This window comes from Muntiacus reevesi, chromosome 20 (genome assembly GCF_963930625.1).
Source record: "Muntiacus reevesi chromosome 20, mMunRee1.1, whole genome shotgun sequence".
NCBI classification, from domain to species: Eukaryota; Metazoa; Chordata; class Mammalia; order Artiodactyla; family Cervidae; genus Muntiacus; species Muntiacus reevesi.
The window spans coordinates 33704398-33729991 of NC_089268.1; the positions used below are offsets into that span (position 1 = coordinate 33704398).

Consider the following 25594-nt stretch of genomic DNA (forward strand, 5'->3'; position numbering starts at 1 on the left):
AACTCTTTACCTAACCGCCCTGAGTGGAACTAGGTGCCAAGGTTTAGAATTTGCCCCCATACTCAAGTTTTGAAGGGTTCAGGCCAATTTTTTAAAAAAAACAATGTCCTTATTTGGTATTTGATTGCCTTTGTGGTTAAATTTGGATTGGGCATCCTGGTCATTGCCCATTGTGAGTGATGTTACACCCCCCTGAAGTTAATATCCAGAAACACACTGCTCATACGCTCTTTATTGATGTTCACGTTCATTGGTGAAGGTGGTGTCCTGTTTCCCCATTTTATAGTTACTATTTTATATTTACTCCTCTACATGTGCCAGCGTTCTGTTAACAAGGAAGGGCTCTCCTGTCTCAGCCATTTATTGTCACCTAAACAGTATGGACTCATTTCTTTTTAATGGTATATAGTTTATTTATTTGTAATTGGAAGATAATTGCTTTACAGTAATGTGGGTTCCACCATACATTAGCACGAATCACCCATAGGTGTACATGTCCCTTCCCTCATGAACTTCCACCTCCCACCCCTCTAGGTTATCACAGAGCACTGGGTTTGAGCTCTCTGCGTCATACACTGCTATGTAATTTTCACGCTTTCTTTTATTGAGCACTTCTTGACTTTCAAATACAAGATAGGTTCATCTTATTTCCCTATCCCAACCTCCAGCTCTGAAATCAGCTGTTTTTTCTAAGGATCCCAAGTTCCTTTTTGTGGGCAATACTAGATCTGGGTTTCCTGTGTGCTCACTTGTTATTAAGTCTGCTTCTGCCCTTCCAGCAAACAGGGCTATATATATTCTGATGTGCATGTTGTATTCTAATAGAATCAAAGGATCATCAACCTTTAATTGTTAACTGTTTCCAACTTCCAAAGGAAATTACTTCCTTTCTTTATGATCAGTTGTGAAATGTTAGAACTAAGACCCTGATGCAGAAACCAATTATAAATACCACAGTTGACAGAAATTTGAGAAATTGACTAAACAATTAGTGAACTTGGTCTTTCCAGTACCAAGCATTAGGAGACTGAAGATCTGCATGGTTTTATCCGAGATACTAGAAAAGGGGTAATTCTGTGCTTCCCACTACCACCACTATAAAATATACCAATCCTGAATTGTCAGAAAAGCAGCATACCCACTGGGCTATTTATCACTAATCTGCTTTGCCTTAAACTTTATTGAGGACTGCTCACTCTTATTTTTCAGTGTGGCCTGTGGTTCCTCTGCTTTGAAGTTCCATAATGGAATTGGGTTTTTTAAAAAACTTAGCATTTTAGAGCTGAGGACCTACAATTTAAGGATTAATCATTAATTTGTCCTTTAGCACGATACTGGGTTTTAGTTATAAGGTAATCTTAACCTCAAATGGCCCTGTGAGCTTTGCTTTACCTGTTTTCAAAACACTCTAAGCTGAGTGTTTTCATCCAAGTATCACGGATTACTGACTAAAACTTAAGAGGCTCGAAATCAAAGAATACAGACAACCCCCTGTCCTATATCCCACTTGATCTCTGGCATTTTCCCCAAAGACACTTTCTTGGCTACTTGTGGTTGTGCTATTTTGAAAACTACATTTGTCCAAGTCAGGTTTACTCTGGACACTCATTGTTGAACTTCTTCAAGTTGCCTTCAGATGGTGTGTTTCCCATGTGTTTGGTATGTCTGCCTTGTGCTATTAATTTTCCCGTGGCCTTGTTAGTCAGATCCACAGAAGCAAATGATAGTAATCTTCCTTCCTTCAAAACATGTGCTGTAATCAGTATGTCTTCTCCCATTTTAGCAGGTGATAAGTACCTTGAAAGGAAATATTTAAATTAACAAATAGTTTTTAAAAGAGAAAGTTGAGTGCATCTCATAACAGCTGCCTTATTTTTTTCCTAGGTAGTTCAAGAATAGTATCAGTAAACTTTCTGTCCTTTCTAATTTGAATGGCAGATCCTGACCCAAGTTAGCTCTTATGATTCCTTACACGCACACAAGTTTGTTTTCCCATAAACACAGGGGTTTTCAACTGCTCCCCAGCCCTGCGGCCCTTCTTTGTTTTTAGGTTTCCTACTTCATATTTATTTGGGGCTAGTGAAAGATTCCCCCAAGCTTTCGTTTAATTTGCTTAACTTCCTATGTGAGGTAATACTTGCTGTTTTGTTATCAATATGCAGAAGTTACTCAGCTCTAAAATGATTTAAAAACAACTACAAGGAATTAATATAAGGCCCTCTTGGATTTTCAGGCAGCTCCTGATGGTGGCCAAAACTTCAGCCACACAGACTTTTTAAAAGGCCAAAATTATGTTTGGCTTATTAAAGATGCTTTATGGTTGTAATAGCAGTATCTTGGAAGATCATGAAGTGCAGTGCTAGGTTGGAAGATCTTTGCTCCTAATAGTCTTGAGGCAAAGCAGGGTCATCAGGCGGTCTTAACCCTCGTCACATGGAATAAGGGAAGAACTGCTGAATATGTGCCTCAATGCCCCAGCAGTTCTTTTCGTTCATCTTAATCTCAAAAGACCCTTTGCATTTTAATCTTGTGATTTGCTTACTGCACGCTGATTTCCATAGTAAAGACAGACTAAATGTTAAGTTAGCCTAAGGAAAGATTTAGATTGAAACCAGATGACATGTTTACATTGCCATCATGTCAAATAACATTGGCTTTCCCACTCTAACTTCTGCCTCCCCTTCCAACAAAAATCATATCTTCTGTAGCTTAGGTGGAAAAATTGATTGTCTTTTTCCAACACCACAAAAGCATCAATTCTTCCAGTGCTCAGCTTGCTTTCCAACTCTCATCCATACATGACTACTGGGAAAACCATAGCTTTGACAAGATGGACCTCTGTCTGCAAAGTAATGTCTCTGCTTTTTAGTATGCTGTCTAGGTTGGTCATAGCTTTTCTTCCAAGGAGCAAGCATCTTTTAATTTCGTGGCTGCAGTCACCATCTGCAGTGATTCTGGAGCCCAAGAAAATAAAGGCTGTCACTGTTTCCATTGTTTCCCCATCTATTTGCCATGAAGTGATGGGACTGGATGCAATGATCTTAGTTTTTTGAATGTTGAGTGTCAAGTCAGCTTTTTCACTCTCCTCTTTCACCAGGAGACTCTAGTTCATCTACGCTTTCTGCCATAAGGGTGGTGTCATCTGCATATCTGAGGTTATTGATATTTTGCCCAGCAATGTGATTCCAGCTTGTGCTTCATCCAGTCCTGCATTCCACATGATGGACTCTGCATATAAGTTAAATAAACAGGGTGACAATATACAGCCTTGACGTGCTCCTTTCCCGATTTGGAACCAGTCTGTTCTATGTCCAGTTCTCACTGTTCCTTTTCGACCTGCATACAGATTTCTCAGGAGACAGGTGAGGTGTTCTGGTATTCCCACCTCGAAGAATTTTCCATAGTTCATTGTGAACCACACAAAGGCTTTGGCGTAGTCAATACAGCAGAAGTAAATGTTTTTCTGGAATTCTCTAGCTTTTTCTATGATCCAGTGGATATTGGCAATGTGATCTCTGGTTCCTCTTTTTCTAAAACCAGCTTGAACATCTGGAAGTTCTTGGTCCACGTATCGTTGAAGCCTAGGCTTGGAGAATTTTGAGCATTACTTTGTTATTGTGTGAGATGAGTGTAATTGTGAGGTAGTTTGAGCATTCTTTGCCATTGCCTTTCTTTGGGATTGAGATGAAAACTGACCTTTTCCAGTCCTGTGGCCACTGCTGAGTTTTCCAGATTTGCTGGCACATTGAGTGCAGCACTTTCCCAGCATCATCTTTTAGTATTTGAAATAGCTCAGCTGGAATTTCATCACCTCCACTAGCTTTTGTTCATAGTGATGCTTCCTAAGGTCCCCTTGACTTCCCTTTATCACTGATTATATATTCCTGATTATTTATATTATTATTACTAATATATACTGTACTTAGAAATCCCTTTAGTTGTAGATTCTAAAACCATGGAATGTTTTTAAGGCAAATCTGTAGCTGCACTTAAGGATGACCAGCTAAGGGCAACTCGTGCTTTATTTCTGTTATAAACGTGTGTAGTCTCAGTTGTTTGAAATGAGTTATCACATTGAGAAAAGTGATTTGGGATGCAGTTTGGATACGTACGTTATGTTCATATCAACACTGACTCCGCCTATACCTCTTTCTGTGCACAGCAGCGCGAGGGTTGATATGACATCCACTAAGGTGGCTGTCATGCTGCCGTGGAGGGTGCCCATTTTATTGGTATGCTGCTCTTCTACTTTCATTTCACAAATCACTTTCCCAGGGGCAGCAGAAACAACAGTCACCTGTGTGTTAAAAAAGAAAAAAGAATTTTGAATATTTGGTGGTATTAGAAAAGCACAAACAGCTCTACCAAGAACTGTCATTGGATTAAACCAAGCCACCCCCAAAAGTTGATTCAGAAACTGAAAATCAAGTTACCAGTCTCTCTTGATAGAATTGAATTCTGGAGTAAATTGTGCTGAAATAAAAAGGAATATTTAGGGAAAAACAGGAGTAGTTTTTCTTAGTCTCCACTACTATGCAGAAATCAAACATTCCATCTGAGCTTTTCAGCTCTATGTACAGCAACCTGGCATTTCTTAATGTCTTCTCAGAAATTTTGCATGAACAAAGTCAGGTTTGTGCATTGTAATTTTAATTTGGATGTTCCCTAGTTACTGCACAAAGTAATTTTAGAATGACTTCATAATGAATGGTTTAAAACAATTTTTAAAATAGGCTGAAAGAAATTCAATACGTTATGAAAACAAGCTTATACCACAAACCTATTTTAGTATAAAGAAAGTTTAATAGAATCCAGCAAAGGTAAATTGCTGCTTTTAAGGTCCTACCCCATTTATAGTATCATAATGAAAAAATTACATGAAAGATAAAATGTGGAACAATTAATTTAAAATGTTATATCAAACATCTTTAGAAAGGAAACAAAAATAAAATGTGTTTCTTAAATCCTATTTAATTTACTAGGAAAAAACATCATAGATAATGTTTAGAAGTTGGAACTGAACTGTGAATGGAATGTGTTGCATCCAGTGCAGTAATTCTTGCTGTCACTAGAGGTTTTCAGACAGAATATGGATGACTGTGTGATGTCTCTGGGGAGGGAGGGGTGTCTCATGCATTAAACAATTCGATTCTAGAGAACTACCATTTATTGAGCATTTTCGTAAGTCAGGCACTGTGCCAGTCTTTCCATGCACTATGTAATAAGGGAGAGATGGTTTTCATTTTGTAGTAATTTAAATTCAGACTGGTTTACTCTCAAGATCACCCAGGATATGACAGAATTGAGATTCAGGTCTAAGTCTATCCACCTCCCAGTCTCCCTTGTTGCTAACTGTAGAATCTCTAGATATACAGCAGCTTTTATGCTCCCACCAGGAAGGCATTTTGGAACTTCACAAACTAACTTGAGTTGTTTGCTGCTGTTTACCCCTTAGAAGGCCCTGATATAAAACAGAAACAGAACCATAAAATACAAACCATTCTAAATAATATGTCATGTTTTCCAAATCAATGGAAAAGTGAATGTTAGAATGGGATTATTATCATTCAATAAATGATCTAGCCACAAGATGTCCACATAAACTAATAATGCACACCAAGGAGACCCAAGATATAAACTCACCGTACTGGGGCATTTACTAGACTTTGAAGCACTGCAGTCTGAAGATGAACAAGATCAAATCTCTGCTCTTAAGGGGTTTCCAGTCTATAGGAACAATACATGCACACTGCAGTACAGTGAATGACTGCAGACAGGATAAATACAGGTTGCTGGAAGTAAGGATCTTACTCATCCAAGTATGTTTTCAGGGAAGAGACATTAGGAAAGGCATCCTGTGAAATTATTTGCAGATTGAAGGATGGGCAGAATTTAGCCAGGTGAAGACAGTTTGAAAAAGCTAGGCAGTTCAGGAAAGCCTCACAGTCACCAACGGTGGGTGCGTGTGTGCGTCTGTATTTTCAGGCACATCTGATTTTTTGCAAACCTATGGATTGTAGCCTGTCAGGCTCCTCTGTCCATGGGATTTTTCAGGCAAGAATACTGGAGTGGGTTGCCATTTCCTTCTCCAAGTCACCAAAGGCAGTTGAGCGTAATTTCAAGGTACAGTGTATTTAATAGAGATCAGTTCTTAGTGTTCCATTTGATTATCTAACTTTGGCTGGGATGACAAAAGGTAAAACAAATGTCAATTTGACTTTCTACTGCAGAATACTGATTTTAATACTGATCTTATCCCCCAGCTTGGTGGTGCAGATGGTTAAGAATCTGCCTGCCCAGAGGAACCAGATAACAAATTGCCAACATTCACTGGCTCATAAAGAAAGCAAGAGAATTCCAGAAAAAACATATACTTCTGCTTCATTGAGTACACTAAAGACTTTGTGTGAATGACAATAAACTGTGGAAAATTCTTAGAGATGGGAATACCAGACCACCTCACATGTCTTACAGGCACAGAGACACTGTCTCAGTCCTCACAAATCTTTCATGTAGACAGTGTGTTTGTCTCCACTGGACTCAGGTCCACTAAGTAAACCTGCCCTCCCCTAAGTTACTTGAAAAGAACACTGAAAGATAAAGGTAAAAATGGAAGCAGTGAGAGACTATTTTTGAGGGGCTCTGAAATCACAGCGGATGGTGACTGCAGCCATGAAATTAACAGATACTTGCTCCCTGGAAGAAAAGCTATGATCAACCTAGACAGCATTTTAAAAAGCAGAGACATTACTTTGCCAACAAAGGACCATCTAGTCAAGGCAATGGTTTTTCCAGTGGTCATGTATGGATGTGAGAGTTGGACCATAAAGAAAGCTGAGCACTGAAGAATTGATGCTTTTGAACTGTGGTGTTGGAGAAGACTCTTGAGAGTCTCTTGGACTGCAAGGAGGTCCAGCCAGTCCACCCTAAAGGCAATCAGTCCTGAATATTCACTGGAAGGACTGATGCTGAAGCTGAAACTCCAATACTTTGGCCACCTGATGCGAAGAACTGACTCGTTTGAAAAGACCCTGATGCTGGGAAAGATGGAAGGTGGGAGGAGAAGGGGACGACAGAGGATGAGATGGTTGGATGGCATCACCAACTCAATGGACATGAGTTTGATTAAACTCTGGAAGTTGGTGATGGACAGGGAGGCCTGGTGTGCTGCAGTCCATGGATTCGCAAAGAGTTGGACATGACTGAGCGACTAAACTGACTGACTGAGGAACCAGTAGAGACTATAAGAGAAGACCAAAAATGAAAGTTAACAAATGGGTGCCATGGGAGGCAAACAAAGCCCTAGGGAAGTGCTCAGAGGAATTTAAATATTCCCTGAAGATTCAACTAGCTGAAGTACCATTCCACTCATGTTCATTGGCAGGGTGGTGATGGTGAGGAGAGATGTGCTAAGCAGGATTATAAGCAGTATTTTTCCCAAAGGCTGATAAATGGTAGATTTTATCGAATCAGTCTAGAATGCCTACAAAGGTAGATGCTATGAAGGCTTATATTCACAATAATCAAGTTGGCAAGGTTTCTCTCAATTACAGCGCCTCTGCTGCCTTCAACCTGGAAAAGAGGGGCTAATAGGGAAAGGCCTTCCTCACCACCTATAGATTGAGGACTGGGGTGATGTCTCTTCACTCCTTCAGATCTCCTCTCAAGAGGGAAAGCACAAACTTGGGGAGAATCTTCGCAGCTAATCTAGTATGTAGAACTGGAATAGAGTCATTCCCAGGAAGGCGTGATGCCCTGCAGGAATGTAAATATGATGAGCCCATTATGATAAAATCACAAATCAAACAGAAACAGAGAAGTCTAAATAATCTGTTCCCTAGTCCAGCTGTACCTTTTGGCATACCATGTTCATAAACTTTAAGTAATATCACTGTCCTTTTGTGGTAGAGTCAAAGCCTCAAAGTTTTTCTAGTAAGTATAAGGTCTATTCTTACTTTCCTAACCATTTCTATAGTCTTCAAAGGCTACTTGCTGTTCTCAACCCTGTATGTCCTCCGGGTTCAGTCTTAAATCTTTAATGCTTCTCTCTAGTCTGTGCTCTAGTCTAGACAGCTCATTCACCTACACTTTAGCTCTCATTTCCACAAGGATGACTCGACACAATTTAACCTGGCTTCTGAACTGCCTGCCCTTATTTGTGTGTTGGATTGCACCTGGTGTTTCCAGATCTCACTTGAGATCTCACTTGAGACTCCTGAAGTATATACTTTCACATGTGTCATTGTGGGAGTGAGAGTTCCATTGGCAAGTAACTTAAACATGATAAGGTGAAACGTGTTTCTTTACTGCAGAACTAGTTGAAAGCTTTAATATATAAAAGGGATGCAATGGCTTTACTCATATGAGGTACATAGAGTAGTCAAATTCAGAGACACAGACTATAGATATTGGTTGGCAAAGCTGGGGAAAAAAGGGAATGAGAAGTTATTGCCTAAATGGTAGAGTTCCAGGTCTGCGAAATGAATTCTGAAGATGGATGGTGGTGATGGTTGTACAACTATGTGAATGCAAAAATTACTACTGAATTGAATACTTTAATATGGCTGAGATGGTGAACTTTATGTTGTGTGTGTGTGCTCAGTCGCGTCCAACTCTTTGTGACCCCAAAGACTAGCCGGCTGGCTCCTCTGTCCATGGGGATTCTCCAGGGAAGAATACCGGAGTGAGTTGCCACACCCTCCTCCAGGTGATCTTCCCAACTCAGGGATCGAACCCAGATCTCCTGTCTTGCACGCAGATTCTTTACTGTCTGAGCCATCAGGGAAGCCCCATGTGGTAAAATATGTGTATTATACCACAATTCTAAAACATCAATGTTTTCTGAAATTATTTGGAGGACTTTTCCCCCCCTCAGGGCACATCTGATGGGACTGTTCCGTGGAACCCACTTTTTCCCTCTCCTCGATGATAAGGGTGAGGAACTGTGGTGGGGAGTGTGTGGTGTGTGTATGTGCACACAGCTGTGTCTGACTCTTTGAGACCCCATAAAATGTACCCTGTCAGGCTCCTCTTGTCCATGGAATTTTCTAGGTAAGAACACTGAAGTGGGTTGCCATTTCCTCCTCCGGGGGATCTTCCCAACTAAGGAATCGAACCTGCGTCTCCTGTATCTCCTGCATCTCCTGCATTGGCAGGTGGATAGTTTACCACTGCGCCACCTGGGGAGTCGATGGGTATTTCTTTATAATCTCACAGTACTTAGTTTGTTGACTGATTTAAAAGTGATCTTATAGCAACAACAGGACTTTATTTTGAGTGTTAGTCTTTCTGTATCAGTGCTTTATAAAAGATAGCTTCTGTGGGTGTTTATAAACACTGATAAAACAGAGGTTTTTTAAAGAGGACAGGCTAAGATAAAGCAGTATAATGTACAATCTCATACATTGACTTGACATCTATACCAGAACTAATTTTCAATTTGCCAGATCATTTGTAGAGGGACAGAAAGTCACTATCATTTTTCAGATTCTATATGCTATCTCCAAACATCTGTCCCCCAAACAAAGTCCTCTTTGGAATATTATCAGCCAAATTTTCCAGTGTTTTTGTACTTGATTCATTGACTTTGTGGGAGTGGGTACTGGGGCAAACTTGACACAATAGTTCTGTACATCTCACTTGCTTCTTACACCGAGAAACATTATTCCTTCTAGTCTTTACAAAAGCAACGGGGTAAGAGGACAAGTGTGTCTGAGAGACCATGTACATCTTTTATTCCAGTTTAATTTTAACAGTAATCTTGCATTCTAAAATCCTGTACTTAAAAGTGAGCATTTCTTGCCTTGAAGAATCTCTGGTGTCGTATTTAAATCACCAAAGCGACAATTTTTTGACGTAAAATGATTTATCAGTCAAGATCCCGTAAGGCACAAAAACTACACTTCTTTTATTAAGAGACTTTAAAGAATTATTAACCAGAGATTTAGAGAAAGAAATCATATGATTTGAACAGTCAACTCTAAGTCCAGTGCAAAGACATGGTTTATATGTACATAGAATAAGAGTAGCAATTTATCTACTTATGACCTAGGTCAAAGTGAATGATTAAGAGCATGGTTTTAAGTCAAGTTTTAAAAATCTCAGCACTGCTGACATTTGGACTGAACCATTCTCTGCTGTGGAGACAGGGGGAGGGAATCTGCGCACTGGGGATGTTTGGCAGCATCCCTCCACTCTACTCACTAGATGCCAGTCCCACCACTCCTACCACACTCCTGTTGTAATCAAAAATGTCTCAGTTCAGTTCAGTCGCTCAGTCATGTCCGACTCTTTGCGACCCCATGAATCACAGCATGCCAGGCCTCTCTGTCCATCACCAACTCCCGGAGTTTACTCAAACTCATGTCCATTGAGTTGGTGATGCCATCCAACCATCTCATCCTCTGTCGTCCCCTTCTCCTCCTGCCCCCAATCCCTCCCAGCATCAGGGTCTTTTCCAGTGAGTCAACTCTTCCCATCAGGTGGCCAAAGTATTGGAGTTTCAGCTTCACTATCAGTCCTTCCAATGAACACCCAGGACTGATTTTTAGGATGGACTGGTTGGATCTCCTTGCCAGTCCAAGGGACTCTCAAGAGTCTTCGCCAACACCACAGTTCAAAAGCATCAATTTTTCGGCACTCAGCTTTCTTCACAGTCCAACTCTCACATCCATACATGACCACTGGAAAAACCACAGCCTTGACTAGATGGACCTTTGTTGACGAAGTAATGTCTCTGCTTTTTAATATGCTATCTAGGTTGGTCATAACTTTCCTTCCAAGGAGTAAGCGTCTTTTAATTTCATGGCTGCAGTCACCATCTGCAGTGATTTTGGAGCCTAAAAAATAAAGTCTGACACTGTTTCCCCATCTATTTTCCATGAAGTGATGGGACTGGATGCCATGATCTTAGTTTTCTGAATGTTGAGCTTTAAGCCAACTTTTTCACTCTCCTCTTGCACTTTCATCAAGAGGCTTTTTAGTTCCTCTTCACTTTCTGCCATAAGGGTGGCAGGACACTGCCAAATGTCCCATGGGGAGCAAAACCACCCCCAATTGAGAACCGCTGGTCTAGATCACAATACCTTAAAACTCACAGTAAAAGAAACTATGTTCATGACTAGATTTACAAATCACCATACATAAACCTATTTAGCCTGAGCATATCTGCCCACTGGAAACAACTGCAAAATCTATTTTTGATCAAGTTAACACACAGAGCACCTATCATGATATCGACCTGTGCAGTTAATACGGTAGCCGCTAGCCACCTGTCAGTAGCGAGCACTTGAAACACGGCTAGTATGAACTGAGATGTGCTTTAAGTGTACAGTACACACGAGATTTCAAAGTACAGTAAGTTAGCCCTTTCTGTATTGACTACATGTTAAAATATTTTTATGTTAAACTATTTTACTAAAATTAATTTTATTTCTTTTTAATTATACAATGTTGTGATTATAGAATAACTATAAAACACCTCCTTCCAAAGGGGGTGATGAAGCCCTAAAGGGGGAACTTTCCCCCACTTACCACTCCTCCCAGTTTACTTTATAAATCCCAGCAGGAAAAAGGAAGATTTTATCAGCAACAAGCTAAGAAACCTCCGCAACTCAATCAATGAGACACCACCACAAACCCGACTCTCCTCTCCTCCAAGAACTTGTTCAAAACGGCCCCTCTCAACTGTCTCCTATTCTCTCTATAGAAGAACAGCTGAGGACTTGCACATGGTTAGCCTCAGTTTGCATGTAACTCCTCTGCCATTCCTGAGATAAACCCATTTTGCTGACTTACCCACTTAACCTTTTCCTTTTAAAAACGGACAGATGAACGTAGGCACACCTAGCACATAACTCTTTTGGATTGAGTTCCTAAACTCACCCATTACTACTAAGGTGAGTTTAGGAACTCAATCCAAAAGAATCTAGCCAGAGACAACTTATCCAGCGTTCACCCACGAACCAAGGAGGGCGCTTTCTTTCCCTTCGTTAGAAACCGCGCCTTCGCCTCTAATACCTTTTCCAGGTTTCTGTCGAAACTGTTAAATTTGCCTGGGTGCGCTGCCCACTCCAGAAGAGTCTTTGCCTTCTTCAACCAGATCATCGTGGACCGTTCGCCGGCTCCCAGGCCCCACTTAAGACTGAGTCTTGGAAGAGCAGGGGAGCCCCGAAGTTCGCAAAAGAACAAGGACGCAAAAGGTCAACGGCCTTCTGGACCCGAAGAGCGTTCCAGGTGCGCCGCCGAGCGCACCCGCCGCAACTGTCCCTCACCGCGGCAGCTGGCGCACTGACGTCTAGCGCGCCGTGACAGCGCACGCATGCGCCGTTTGGCTCGCGCCACCCCGGGCCGACTTTCTTGCTGCGCAGGCGCTCTACCGTCTTCCGAGAGGCGAGCGTGTTTTCTCGCGAGTGGTGGATGGGCTAGCGCCGCGGGCGCTGGGCGCCTGTGCAGAGTCTGGCGCCTGACTGTCCCCGCCCCCGCCCCCCACCCACCCCACCAACTCCCGGCCGGGTTCAAGGTGCGGTGAACGTGCCGGGAACCCATGGAGCGGAAGAGCGGGCCGGAGGCTGGGCCGGAGGCGGAGCTGGAGGAAGGGGAGCCCGAGGTGAAGAAGCGGAGACTCCTGTGTGTGGAGTTTGCTTCGGTCGCGAGTTGCGACGCCGCTGTGGCTCAGTGCTACCTGGCGGAGAACGACTGGGAGATGGAAGTAAGCTTTCGCTGCTTCTCTCTTGCCGGCTCTTCACCTTGGTGATGCAGGCGTACGTTCCATCCCTGTGTCTTTGTTTTGCAGAGAGCGCTGAACTCCTACTTCGAGCCGGCCGTGGAGGAGAGCGCTTCAGAAAGCCGTCCTGAGTCCCCCTCTGAGCCCGAGTCCTGGTGGGTGACGACCGGCCGGGGTTCGGACGGAAGCAGTCGGGTACCCGGTTGCGTTGGGCATCCAGGACCCGCCATCGAGTTAGGCGGCGGGTCTGCGCCGAGACGGGCCTTGGGTCTGAGTAGCCGAAGGAGGAGGGTTGGTGTATGTGAGACCTGCCACAGCAGCGGGGCTCACGTTTCTCCCGAGAAATCCAGGCTGTGTCACTTCGGATATACTTTGGAGTCCGAGGGAGAAATAGCAGAAATGTAATTTTTTATTACAGGTGTAGGGAATAGGTAAGCGAGCGTTTCGAAATGGATGAGACACAAAATCCTCTACTGAAGAATGGTAACTTGGAAGTCTCCTTGCTTCCTTTTGTTTGTTTACTCTGTGCTGGCCGGCCAGGATAATGGTTTTTATAAAATGCACATCCGCCCCTGTTATCCCACTGCTCCCTCCCAATTCCTGCACTTCTGCTCTTAAAGTCGTTATGCCTTACACGTTTCCCCATGGTTTGACCACTGCCTGCCTTTCTGGGTTCGTTTCCTGTCACGCTCTCTTTCCTACCCCACAAAACTTCCAGGCATGTCAGTCAGTCAGTTCAGTCGCTTAGTCGTGTCCAACACTTTGCGACCCCATGGACTGCAGCACACCAGGCTTCCCTATCCATCACCATCTCCCAGAGCTTGTTCAAACTCATGTCCGTCCAGTCGGTGATGTCATCCAACCATCTCATCCTCTGTCGTCCCCTTCTTCTCCTGCCTTCAATCTTTCCCAACGTCAGAGTTTTTTCCAGTGAGTCATTTCTTCTTATCAGGTGGCCAAAGTATTGGAGTTTCAGCTTCAGCATCAGTCCTTCCAATGAATATTCAGGACTGATTTCCTTTAGGATGGACTGGTTGGATCTCCTTGCAGTCCAAGGGACTCTTCAAGAGTCTTCTCCAATACCACAGTTCAACAGCATCAATTCTTTGGCGCTCAACTTTCTTTATGGTCCAACTCTCTCATCCATACATGACTACTGGAAAAACCACAGCTTTGACTAGTCAGACCTTTGTCGGCGAAGTAATGTCTCTGCATTTTAATATGCTGTTTAGCTTGGTTATAGCTTTTCTTCCAAGGGGCAGGCGTCTTTTAATTTTGTGACTGCAGTTACCATCTGCTGTGATTTTGGAGCCCAAGAAAATAAATTATGTCACTGTTTCCATTGTTTCCCCATCTGTTTGCCATGAAGTGATGGGACTATATGCCATGGTCTTAGTTTTTTGAATGTTGAGTTTTAAACCAACTTTTTCACTCTCCTCTTTCACGTTCATCAAGAGTCTCTTCAGTTCCTCTTCACTTTCTGCCATAAGGGTGGTGTCATCTGAGGTTATTGATATTTCTCCCGACAATCTTGATTCCAGCTTGTGCTTCATCTAGCCCAGGGTTTCTCATGATGTACTCTGCATATAAGTTAAATAAGCAGGGTGACAGTATACAGCCTTGACGTGCTCCTTTCCCTATTTGGAACCAGTCTGTTGTTCTGTGTCCAGTTCTAACTGTTGTTTCTTGACCTGCATACAGATTTCTCAGGAGGCAGGTCAGGTGGTCTGGTATTCCCATCTCTTGAAGAATTTTCCACAGTTTGTTGTGATCCACACAGTCAAAGGCTTCGGCTTAGTCAATAAAGCAGAAGTGGATGTTTTTCTGGAATTCTCTAGCTTTTTCTATAATCCAACAGATGTTGGCAGTTTGATCTCTGATTCCTCTGCCTTTTCTAAATCCAGCTTGAACGTCTGGAAGTTCATGGTTCACGTACTGTTGAAGCCTGTCTTGGAGAATTTTGAGCATTACTTTGCTATCGTGTGAGATTAGTGCAATTGTGCGGTAGTTTGAGCATTCTTTGGCATTGCCCTTCTTTGGGATTGGAATGAAAACTGACCTTTTCCAGTCATGTGGTCACTGCTGAGTTTTCCAGATCTGCTGGCATATTGTGTGCAGCACTTTCACAGCATCATCTTTTAGGATTTGAAATAGCTCAACTGGAATTCCATCTCCTCAACTAGCTTTGTTCATAGTGATGCTTCCTAAGGCCCACTTGAATTTACATTCTAGACATGTCAAACTTTTCTGTTCTCCAGTGGGTCCTTTTTTTCTTGCCTTTCAGCTCTTGTAAAGATATTTATCACCTCTGCCTAGAACATTTTTCTTCCTCTTTTGTTGCTTTTCTTATAATTGTACTAGGGTATATATGTATGTCCTTATCTTTAGGTGTGTGTGTTTGCGCACTCAGTCGTGTCCAACTTTTTTTGACCCCGTGGACTGTAGCCTGCCAGGCTTCTCTGTCCGTGGACTTCTCCAGGCAAGAATAGGGAGCGGGTTGCCATTTCCTTCTCCAGGGTATCAGTGCATTCAAAATACTTATGCAAATGTTTCTGAATAACAAGTAAAGCAAGTAAATGTTAAATAAGTAAAATGTTAACATTTATTTGTATGAATGGTGAGTAGAATTCTTTTTACTGTTTTCTGAAAGTCTGAAATTATTTCCAAAGGAAGTTTATAGTTGACTTACAGTGGTGAGCATTTTGCAGTATGTACAAATATTGAATCATTATATTATGTACCTGAAACTGGTATAATGTTTTATATACATTATACTATATGACACAGAGTGGTAGGCTGTCCTCAGTGCGTTAGATCAGGAGGCCCCTGGTATGGATTTGTCCCCAATACTGGTTAATTATATTTTAATTTAAAAAAAAAATTGGGGAGAGGGAGAGTTCCCTGATGGTCCAGTGGTTAAGACTTGGACCTTTTACTGCTGTTGCTGGGGTTCAGTCCTTAATTGGGGAACTCAGATCCTGCCAGCTGCGTGGCAAGGTCATAAAATAAAATTCAATTTTCTAAAAGAAGTTAAATTACTGGCATTAAATCTACTAAAATTATCAATACAAAACCCTAGTTCTGAAATTTGTGTGTGTGATATAAATGTTTAGGAGTCACCTTTTAGTGATGTTTGCCCCTCCACGCCAATGTCCGGGCCTTGATGGTTGAGGTGGATGGAGTAAGGCAGGCCTGAGGACTAGAACCCACACATGTGGTCTCTCCAGTGTGGCAGTCACAGAGTCGTCAGACTGCTCATGTGAGAGCTCAACGTTCTTGGACAGAGGTTCCAAAAGACTGGAGTGAAAGCTGCAAGGCTTCTAATGGCCAAGCCTCAGAAATCCCAGAGTATCCTTTTCACTGTATTCTGTTGATCAAGTAAGTCACTAAAGCCCAGATTCAAGGAGAAGGGTGTTCATTGAACTTCCCCTCTCAGTGAGGCAAATAACAAAATTGTAGCCATTCTTTCTCTGGCACCATATTTCAAATATGATTTAAAATGAATCCAAAAAAAAATAAAATAAAATAAAATGAATCCAAGTAAATGTGGAAATCTTACATACTCAATATAATTTGGAGTTGTAGTCTATAAAGTTATTTTAATGACCTATATCACTGAGGGATATCAAGTTGGTTATAAGTGAACAGACTTTTGCATAGCACAGAGTCTAGTTTTCTGTAGTCATCAGACTCTTGCTCTTCTATAAGCAGATAGTTTAGGACTCTTAAAATGTACTTACCTCCTGCCCAACTTTGCAATGAGGAAGACTTAAGAATAAATGTGAAATTCAAAATTGATAATGAATTGCAATAAAAATAACAAATCCAATTTCAGCAAGAGAATTTTACTTACCTGTAAAATGAGGGCTACAAAGATTTGAAAAATAATTTTTAAGTTAATCAGTTTCTAGATTATTTGCAGAGTTATGTTTCATTCTGCTCTTGCCAGTGTTGACCTAACCAAGGAAGAGACAAATGATTCTGTTAGTTCTAAAACCAGCACATCTGAAGATAAAGGTGTTCAGCAAGAAGATGGCAGCGTATTCTCTTTCATTACCTGGAATATTGATGGATTGGACATGAACAATCTGCTAGAGAGGGCTCGAGGGGTGTGTTCCTATTTAGCTTTGTAAGTATTATTACATCTGTTTCATGATAGTGTGATAATGTGTCTTACCTGCCTACAAGGAGGGTAATAGATCAAGGTTATGGGCTTTGCAATCAGTCCTGACTTCAGAGTCCAACTGTCAGAAAGAATCAGGAGTGATTGCCTCTGGGAGCAGGACTGTGGGTTGGAGTTCAGAGGGAACAGTAACTTTTGTTTGAAGCCTTCTGGTACTATTTTACTTACTAAACTTGTTATGTAATTATTGCTGTGAAAAGAAAATTGCCAGTGTGATCTGTATCTGCCACACACTGGCTCTGTGACCTTGTAGAACCACTTGAGAGCCTCTTCAATTCTCTGGAGCTCGGAGCTCCATTTTCTTCATCATGGATAATAACCGTTTCAAGAGGACAGAAAGAGACAACAACACTTCAGGCATCTATTAGAGTATAAGACAATTGGAAGCTCTTAATATTACTGGGTATCTACTGTCAGTGATTCTAGTTCTTCTGACTTTAAAGGGTTGTCCTGTATATGTTTTTTTTTTTTAATTTGATCTTTACAGTATTATGTGCTAAGTAGCACAGATCTTTCTCATTTTATAGTTATCAAAGATCAGTGTAAACATCCAATAGTAGGTGTCCTAGAGGACTATAATTTTGTGTTTCTTTTATGCTGTGGTATTTTCCTAATAGGTAGCTGCGAATGAAATGGTATACCTGGTACTTATCATAAATTGATGTGTTTAATTAGGTACAACCCTGATGTGATATTTCTACAGGAAGTTATTCCCCCATATTATGCTTACCTAAAGAAGAAAGCAAGTAGTTACGAGATTATTACAGGTAACAATTTTTCTGTTATTTAACTTGTGGTTTTTTTTTTTGCAAAACAAGTCAAGGAGAGAGATAAATCAAAGTTAAACAATTGGAACATGGGGGAAAAAAAGCACAAATAAAGTAAGCTTTAGTAAAAGAAGTCACACTCTCCGATACTAGAAAAAATCATAGGAGAAGATACTATATGTGAAGAAGTGGTTAAAATGGATGGTTTTTCAGAAAAATGTAAATTGCCAAAATTTAAGACATGAATTAGCTTTTTGGTCAAATCAAATTGTTGGAAAATATTCAAGTGTGATGATCACATTGTTATGTTTTTCAAAGAATCTTTACCAATTTCTTTTTATTTTTCTTTTTTCTACCTTTTTGCTCTTAATATTTTAATTTTAAACTTTTCATCTATTTTGCTCTTATTACGTGCATTTAGTGTACCACTGTGGCTTCATTTCATGATTTTTGGCTAAAGCTCATGTTTTCTTTGACTTTCACTTTTGCCTAGTATATGATTTCAATTTTGATTTACTTTTTAATCCAGAATTGCTGAAGGGAGAATTCTCTTTGTCTTTTTCTCTCTCTGTGGGACAACTTTTCTACATTCTCTTGGAGATTCCTTTTGCCTGTCTTCTCTTCTCTTGTTTTCTGAATCCCCTGCTTTATCCCTTCTTGCTTTACTTCCTCATTTTGTTGGCATACATTCTCTAGTGACTTTCTAAAAAGTAGTGGAGAGAGTGAAGTGTTTGAATCCCATCCTATTTGCATGTGCCAGTGTTTTATCCTCAGAGTTCTTTGATAGTTTGGCTGGACATAGATTTCTAGGTAGAAAGTCATTTTCCTGCAGAATTTTGAAAGCATGATTTCAGTATTTTCTGGTTTCCATTATTGATGATTTTAAGTCTGATGCCATTCAAATTCCTGTTCAGGAAACTTTGAACCTCTTCTTCTAAAGCCAGTGTTTTTTCATCTATTATGCTTAACACTTGGTAGGACCTTTCAGTCTGGAGGTTCATAACCTTTGGTTCTAGAAAATTCTTTGTTCTCTTTCTCCCTTCCTCCCTCTGCCTCCCTCCTCCTTTCCTGCTGCTGCCTTGCCCACGTGCTGTCTTTCTAGTCTGATACCCTCCTTCCTGCCCCTCCCTCTCCAGTTCTTCCTCCCGTCTCTCCCTTTTCTTCTTTTCCTGGTTTCCCTCTGTTCTGATTAAACCAGTCACGCCTTCTCCGTCTGCTTCGCTCTCTGAAAAACTGGGAAGCTCTTATTCACTGCCCCCTACCTCTGTTCTCTTTTCTTCTTGCAAGTTTTTACTTTCTAAATTTTTTATTCCACTCCTGTGATTTTTCTGGTGCTTTCAGAGTTAAAAGTAACTTCATATCAAGTTGCCTCAATTTGTCCCATACTCTTGCCTTTCAACATTTTTTCAAATTTTTATATTTGATATTAGCACTGTTAACTGATTGGGGCATTTATGTAAATTCATTTTTATTTTTGTGTTTCTTCCGTATTTTCAACTACATTTTTGTAATTCTTCCATACTTCAATTATGTCGGGACTTGGTTGGCCATCTTCAACTATTCTGAAGTAATAGTTTACTCTTAAGATATAGATCCATTTAAATTCTGTACCTGTTTGTTAAAATAGAATTTTCAGTAGGGGAACTTGGGGTAAACTGCAAATACCTCTGACCTCTCAGCCTACATTCTTTTCCACAAACACTTGAAGGTCATGAAGAAGGATATTTCACAGCTATAATGTTGAAGAAATCGAGAGTGAAGTTTAAAAGCCAAGAAATTATTCCTTTTCCAAATACGAAAATGATGAGAAACCTTTTGTGTGTGCATGTAAGTAATTTTTTTAAATTGACTTAAAAAGAAGAATGAACTAATTTTTTCATAGCTCCCTGATGATGTCTTTAAACAAAAAAAATAAAACATTGTATTTAGAGAAATATTTACTCCTCACTTACAGGTTCTTTTAAATAGTCTAAGAGAACTTTATCAATTAAATTTTTAGACACATTTCAAATACAGAAAATTTGTAAAAATAAGATCCTTGATTCATTAGATATTTTCTTAATATATGAGTTTGCTAACATTCCACATTTGCTTTCTAGTGTTTGTTTGTTTTTTTTTAATTAAATGCATTGTAATTGGTACTGTGTTGGATTCTGTGAGTCTTTCAAAAATTAGTCAAATGGATCTTGTTCTCATAGAATTCGTATATTAGCAGGGGAGAGATTATATGTATAGTAGCTAAAATAAAGGAAAGGCATAAATGCTGTAGGGGAGGTGTAATCATGTGCCTTGAAAGCTTAGAGAAAGAAGAGATGACTTTTAGCTGCATTGTTTAGTGACGGTTTCATGATGGAAGTTGTATTTTAATTGGGCCCTGAAAAATATGTAAAATATAGACATTAAGAACAGTGGTGGTGGCAGAACCACCATGAGCAAACTGGTGCAAATTGCAAATAGCAGGGTATGTTTATATGAAAGAGGGCACGTATAGCTCGAAATGAGTGTTCTATTCAGTTGAGTGTAGAGGGTACAAAGAGGGGTAGTGTGATGAGAGGCTAGTAAAGTAGGTTGGATCCAGATTATAAGAGATCATGAATGCCCAGTATAAAAGAATTTGGACTTGACTCTGCAGGCAATTAGTTGAAATATTGACAGATCTTACATTGTTGGTATCTTCATTGCAAATGGTAAGTGATTCTCATTCATTCATTCATCATTTAACTGATATTATTTTGAATTACCTACGTGCCAGGCTCTCGATACTATAGTAGAAAGTAAAAGAGCCTTCTTTGCTTTTGAATGATTCAACAGCTTTGTAGGAGAGAGGTAATTGTGCTGCAATTTATTATCTTATGAACAGTCTACAGTGTGCTGTAGGAGGATAGAAGAGGGAGCCACAGACCTGGGACATTGGGAAAGGGCTCACAGTGGAGTGGACCTTGGGGTTAGGTCTTGAAGTATTAGAGGGTCCTTGCTCAGTATTCTTTGGGAGTCTTGTTTGACCTTTTAGAGATAAGCCCAGTGCTGATGATACAGTTTCACTTTAATGAATATTAATATATAACCAATCAATTGAATAATTACTGATTCTGTTAACAAAGTTCAGTGTTAACAGTGGATCATTTTCTCAATTCTTCTCATTTGTCTTGTTGCAGGTGAGTGTATCAGGAAATGAACTTTGCCTTATGACTTCTCATTTGGAAAGCACCAGAGGGCACGCTAAGGAACGAATGAATCAGTTGAAAATGGTTTTAGAGAAAATGCAAGAGGCTCCAGAATCAGCTACAGTTATATTTGCTGGAGATACAAATCTCAGGGATCAGGAAGTGAGTGATGAAGTCAGTTCAGTGTTTATGGGCAGTTTATTGCTGTGGAAATTCACTTAGATTTCTTCTGTTTTTGGTGTGGGTTTTTTTTTTGTTTTTTTTTTTAATTTTGTTCGTGGCTGCACTGGATCTTCTTTGTGGCATGTGGGGTCTTTAGTTGCAGCATGTGAACTCTTAGTTGAGGCATGTGGGATCTAGTTCCCTGACCAGGGATCACACAGGGGCCTCCTGCGTTGGGAGCGCAGAGTCTTAGCCACTGGACCACCAGGGAAGTACCCTAGGTTTCTTTTGACTAAAGCTGTTAAAACTAGGACCTTCATTTGTTCATTACTTGTAAGTGGCCCTGCAGATGCGGTTCAGTGAATAATTATTTAGACTGCACTACTTGCCTAACACAGGGAAAGCAGAGGCAGGAGAGACTCACATTATTAGTGAAATATATATATATAGCATATGAGAAGGACAACACAAAACAATATATATTGATTAAAAAGAGGGGTTTAGAGGAAATACTAAACTCTTCTAGTTTAGCAAAGGTCGCTTTATTTTTAGTTTCTCTAGTTGCAAGGTGAGAAGAACAAAGATTTGACCAGCCTAGTTTTCCCTAACTCTTCCTACTGAGATTTTCTTTTTTCAACCTTTTTTTTTTAACCTTCATGACATTGGATTTGGCAGTGATTTCTTAGATATGATACCAAAAGCACAGAGAACAAAAGAAAAAATAGATAATGTAGACTTAATCAGAATTAACTTTTCTGCATTAAAGGATATTATCAGTGGTGTGAAAGGCAACCCATGGAATGGTAGAAAATATTTCCAAGTCATATATCTGATGAGTGATTGATATTCAAAATATGCAAAGATAAAAAAAACCTCATTAAAAAATGGATACAACACACATGGAATTCTACTCAATGTTATGTGACAGCCTGAATGGGAGGCGAGTTTGGGGGGAAATGGATACATGTGTATGTATGGCTGAATCCTGTCTCTGTCCCACCGGAAGCTATCACATTGTTAATCAGCCATATCCCAATACAAAATAAAAAGTTTAAAAGGCAAAAGGTTAAGATATTTCTCCAAAGAAGACATACAAATGGCCAATAAGTACTTGAAAAGATGTTTAATATCATTGGTCATGAGAAAATGCAAATCAAAAGCATGATGAGATACCACTTCACAGTCATTAGCATGACTATTATTTAAAAAAAAAACAAAAACAGAAAATAACCAAAAAAAACACAACTGCAGATATTTGACATTATTAGATCATATAAAATGGTATATGTCTAAATGTATAGCTTAGAGTAACAGTTTTGCCTTCTCTACACTTATGTTCATTTTTTAAGAAACTACTAATGACAATAACTGAGGCCATGGGTTTTCAGTCTTCTGGGTTTTAACTGATACCCAAAATTAGGGATCTATTTATGTTAGAAGAGAAAGGGCAAATTTCAGACCTCTCTGACTCTCTTGATATCTTTATACTACCTACTTATTATCATGCAGTAAACTACTTTTATAAAATATCTAGTTGTACCCAGTTTTGCGTTTGTGCATCAACAAATAATCTGTGGCATTCTGACTGGAAAAATTGTACTTAGATGCAGTCATGGTAAAGACCTTTTTAATTTAAGGGAAAAAAGACTGAAAAGAGTTCTTTGTTTTTCTTTTCAGGTTACCAAATGTGGTGGTTTACCCAACAACATTTTGGATGTCTGGGAGTTTTTGGGCAAACCTAAGCATTGCCAGTATACATGGGATACACAAATGAACTCTAATCTTGGAATAGCTGCTACTTGTAAGCTTCGTTTTGATCGAATATTTTTTAGAGCTGCGGCAGAAGGTGGCCACATTATTCCCCAAAGTTTGGACCTGCTTGGGCTGGAAAAACTGGACTGTGGTAGATTTCCCAGTGATCACTGGGGTCTTCTGTGCAACTTAGATGTAATATTGTGAACTGCTTTTCAAATACGAATTTTAAATGTTTGGAGTGATTTTGTTCTGTGATTATAATTTCAATTATAATTTCTATCTGTCCTGGAAAGGTAGTTTAACAAAGAGGAATTATAAACTGGATCATTGTAACAGAAGGAAAAACTACTGTGATTTTACTTTGTGGATTGTGTCCTCAGATTTCAGAACTAAATCTTAATATTCATTTAAACTAAAGCATACCTGTGTTGAAAACGTGAGGCCTCTTAATGCAAGGTCACAATGGCTACCAGAGCTTTTAATAGTGCTCGTAGCTGCTGGCTAGATTTCAAGCAGGGCCACATTTTGTCTGTGGACTAGCCTTTATATTAGATTTATTTTTTAAATCAGGTACCAAAACAGTTATATTTTAAATAAGTCTTCAAAAAAAAAAAAAAGAACAAATGGGTTACAGAGTCCTTGGGATTAGATGTTTTAATACTATTTCATAAATCCAGATAATCTGATAGTTATCATCCATCAGATTTTTTTGTCAGTTAACAGTACCTAATTGGTAAGCTAGAAATGAACTCATGATTTAAAAGCCCTTAACTTAAAAAAATTTGTGTTTGTAGTTATGTTGCCGAACAGAGGCAGACTTATGCTTGATAATGATTAAAGTCAGTTTTCCAGAGGCATTGGGCTTTTTTTCTAAGAGAAAAATGTGTAAAGAGAAATAGCCATTTAGTTTTACTGCTTGTAAAACTGAATTTTTTTCAGGAGTTGAATAAGGAACACTTCTACATGTGCTTTAAGGAAACATTTTTTTTTTCTTCCCCAAAAGAATATACTTTAAATAAAGAATTTTGCTTGTTTATAGTTTGTTTTAACATGCTTTTGTGCTCATGATGGAATTGAAATTATTACCTGCTTCCCGTTTCTGGCTCCACAGCTACTGCAGCTTCACCTGTGTGTAGAAGAAAACAACTTTCTACATTACTTCTCACTCTGCCAAGTATTACCAAGAATATATTGACTTCCTCAGTATACAGAAAGGAAAACTGGTGGTAAATAATTGGAATGAGAAGTGGCAGAACCTTATTTTCATCAGGAGTGTCAAAATTAACAACTAAAAAAAAAAAAAAAATTAACAACTGAAACACCTTAAAAAAGACAAACTGAATTTATACATATGGTGTGTCATAATGGAAAAGAGTTGTATATGCTAGTCATTTAAGAAAATGAGAATTAATGCTAATCTTTTAGCATATATTATGAAAGCTATAGTTCATTTTTGTGAGAAAAGGATGTTTGGGGCACAAGCTGCTTATTCACTTGAAAGAAGAATTAGAAGAACTCTACCACACTTTATATTACCAAAAAAAATTCTGGATAAGTGACAGGCTAAATATAAAAAAAAAAATGTAGTACTGTGTATTAGATTAAATAATTACCAAATTGTTTTAAAAACTGGAAAGGAGTATCATTTCCTTCATATGAATCAGCATCCAAGTTAAATACCTTCCCATTTACTGCTTATAGTGACAAAATCTAAGAAACAAGTTAGAAGTGAATAAGAACGATAAAACTACTTTTCATCTGCTTTCCATAGGCAAAAGTTCTTCATGCACGAATAAAGACACTCTATCTTTTTCTAATATTTATTTTTAATTGATGATTGGTTTATAGTATTGGTTTGATTTCTGTCATACAACAACATGAATTAACCATTGGTGTACATGTGTCCCCTCCCTCTTGAATCTCTCTCCCACCTCCTGCCCAGTCCCACCATTCTAGGTTATTACAGAGCACATGTTTGAGTTTTTACTTTGAATCTCAGGTATTCTCAGTATAGTAGCTTTTTTTTTTCCAGTCTTGTTGAAATTCCAACTGAGAATCTTATGTATCAGTATGGTAAGCAGCATCTTTGCCACTGATATGGTAAGTACTTGAATCATGCTAGACCTGTTTCTCACACCTCCAAAAAAATGTATGTCCTTGTCTTTTATTGTGCAGTTCAGTAAGAACAAATGTCCCAACCAACAGCATATAAAGATCAGATAAAGTCTGGAAAGCTGTACTGAAAATATATCATTTTATCTTTAGTAGTTATGATAGTGTCTGGCATGTAGCAGGAGCTCAATAAACGCTGAAGAGAAATGATAGTGGTCTCTCGTTTGTGTCTTAGAGAGGCAGTTAATATTTTCATAATTCAGTATGAAAATAGATACTATATGTATTGTGAAGTGAAGTCGCTCAGTCGTGTCCTACCCTTTGTGACCCCATGGACTGTAGCCTACCAGGCTCCTCCATCCATGGGATTTTCCAGGCAAGAGTACTGGAGTGGGTTGCCATTTCCTTCTCCAGGGGATCTTCCTGACCCAGGGATTGAGCCCAGGTCTCCCGCGTTGGAGCCAGATGCTTTACCGTTTTAGCCACCAGGGAAGTTCCCTGATTATATGTATTACATATATCAAAATAGATATTCATTGTAATGACTCTTGAGTTTAAAAGTCTAGGCTAAACTTACATGTATATGTAAGCATATATATATGTGTGTGTGTGCAAAGATTTTTAAGCCCATATATTAATTACTTAATTTTTATTTAGAGACTCCTGGGAACAGTCTTGTCTGAGTACATCAGATTTCTTGATGTGGGGAGAAAGGGCACTCGGTGGT

General features: G+C 39.6%; 2 protein-coding genes across 3 annotated transcripts; one reads left to right on the plus strand and one right to left on the minus strand.

Annotated features, from left to right (window-relative positions):
* Window positions 1–151: 151 nt before the first annotated feature.
* ACOT13 (acyl-CoA thioesterase 13) lies at window positions 152–12289 on the minus strand. The gene is made up of 3 exons (XM_065912655.1): window positions 12019–12289; window positions 4113–4297; window positions 152–1797 (listed from the first exon to the last, which is right to left on the minus strand). The coding sequence occupies exons 1-3, from the start codon at window positions 12103–12105 to the stop codon at window positions 1593–1595; spliced, it is 477 nt and encodes a 158-aa protein (XP_065768727.1). The 5' UTR covers window positions 12106–12289; the 3' UTR covers window positions 152–1592.
* A 112-nt stretch (window positions 12290–12401) lies between these two features.
* TDP2 (tyrosyl-DNA phosphodiesterase 2) lies at window positions 12402–23793 on the plus strand. 2 transcript variants are annotated; one of them, XM_065912651.1, is made up of 7 exons: window positions 12403–12709; window positions 12794–12879; window positions 16674–16853; window positions 17583–17674; window positions 19383–19501; window positions 20830–21000; window positions 22678–23793. In XM_065912651.1, the coding sequence occupies exons 1-7, from the start codon at window positions 12545–12547 to the stop codon at window positions 22957–22959; spliced, it is 1095 nt and encodes a 364-aa protein (XP_065768723.1). In that variant the 5' UTR covers window positions 12403–12544; the 3' UTR covers window positions 22960–23793. The 2 variants fall into 2 exon arrangements, with proteins under 2 accessions (XP_065768724.1, XP_065768723.1); XM_065912652.1 differs by lacking the exon at window positions 16674–16853 and having other exon boundaries at window positions 12402–12709.
* Window positions 23794–25594: the final 1801 nt, after the last annotated feature.

Coding starts and splice junctions, on each gene's coding strand:
- TDP2 (XM_065912651.1), top strand. CDS start 12,545: ATGGAGCGGAAGAGCGGGCCGGAGGCTGGGCCGGAGGCGGAGCTGGAG. Junction 12,880..16,673: donor CCCTCTGAGCCCGAGTCCTG/GTGGGTGACGAC, acceptor TGCTCTTGCCAG/TGTTGACCTAACCAAGGAAG. Junction 16,854..17,582: donor GTGTGTTCCTATTTAGCTTT/GTAAGTATTATT, acceptor GTGTTTAATTAG/GTACAACCCTGATGTGATAT.
- ACOT13 (XM_065912655.1), bottom strand. CDS start 12,105: ATGATCTGGTTGAAGAAGGCAAAGACTCTTCTGGAGTGGGCAGCGCAC. Junction 4,298..12,018: donor TCGACAGAAACCTGGAAAAG/GTATTAGAGGCG, acceptor TTTAACACACAG/GTGACTGTTGTTTCTGCTGC. Junction 1,798..4,112: donor AGTGTTGATATGAACATAAC/GTACGTATCCAA, acceptor TTTCCTTTCAAG/GTACTTATCACCTGCTAAAA.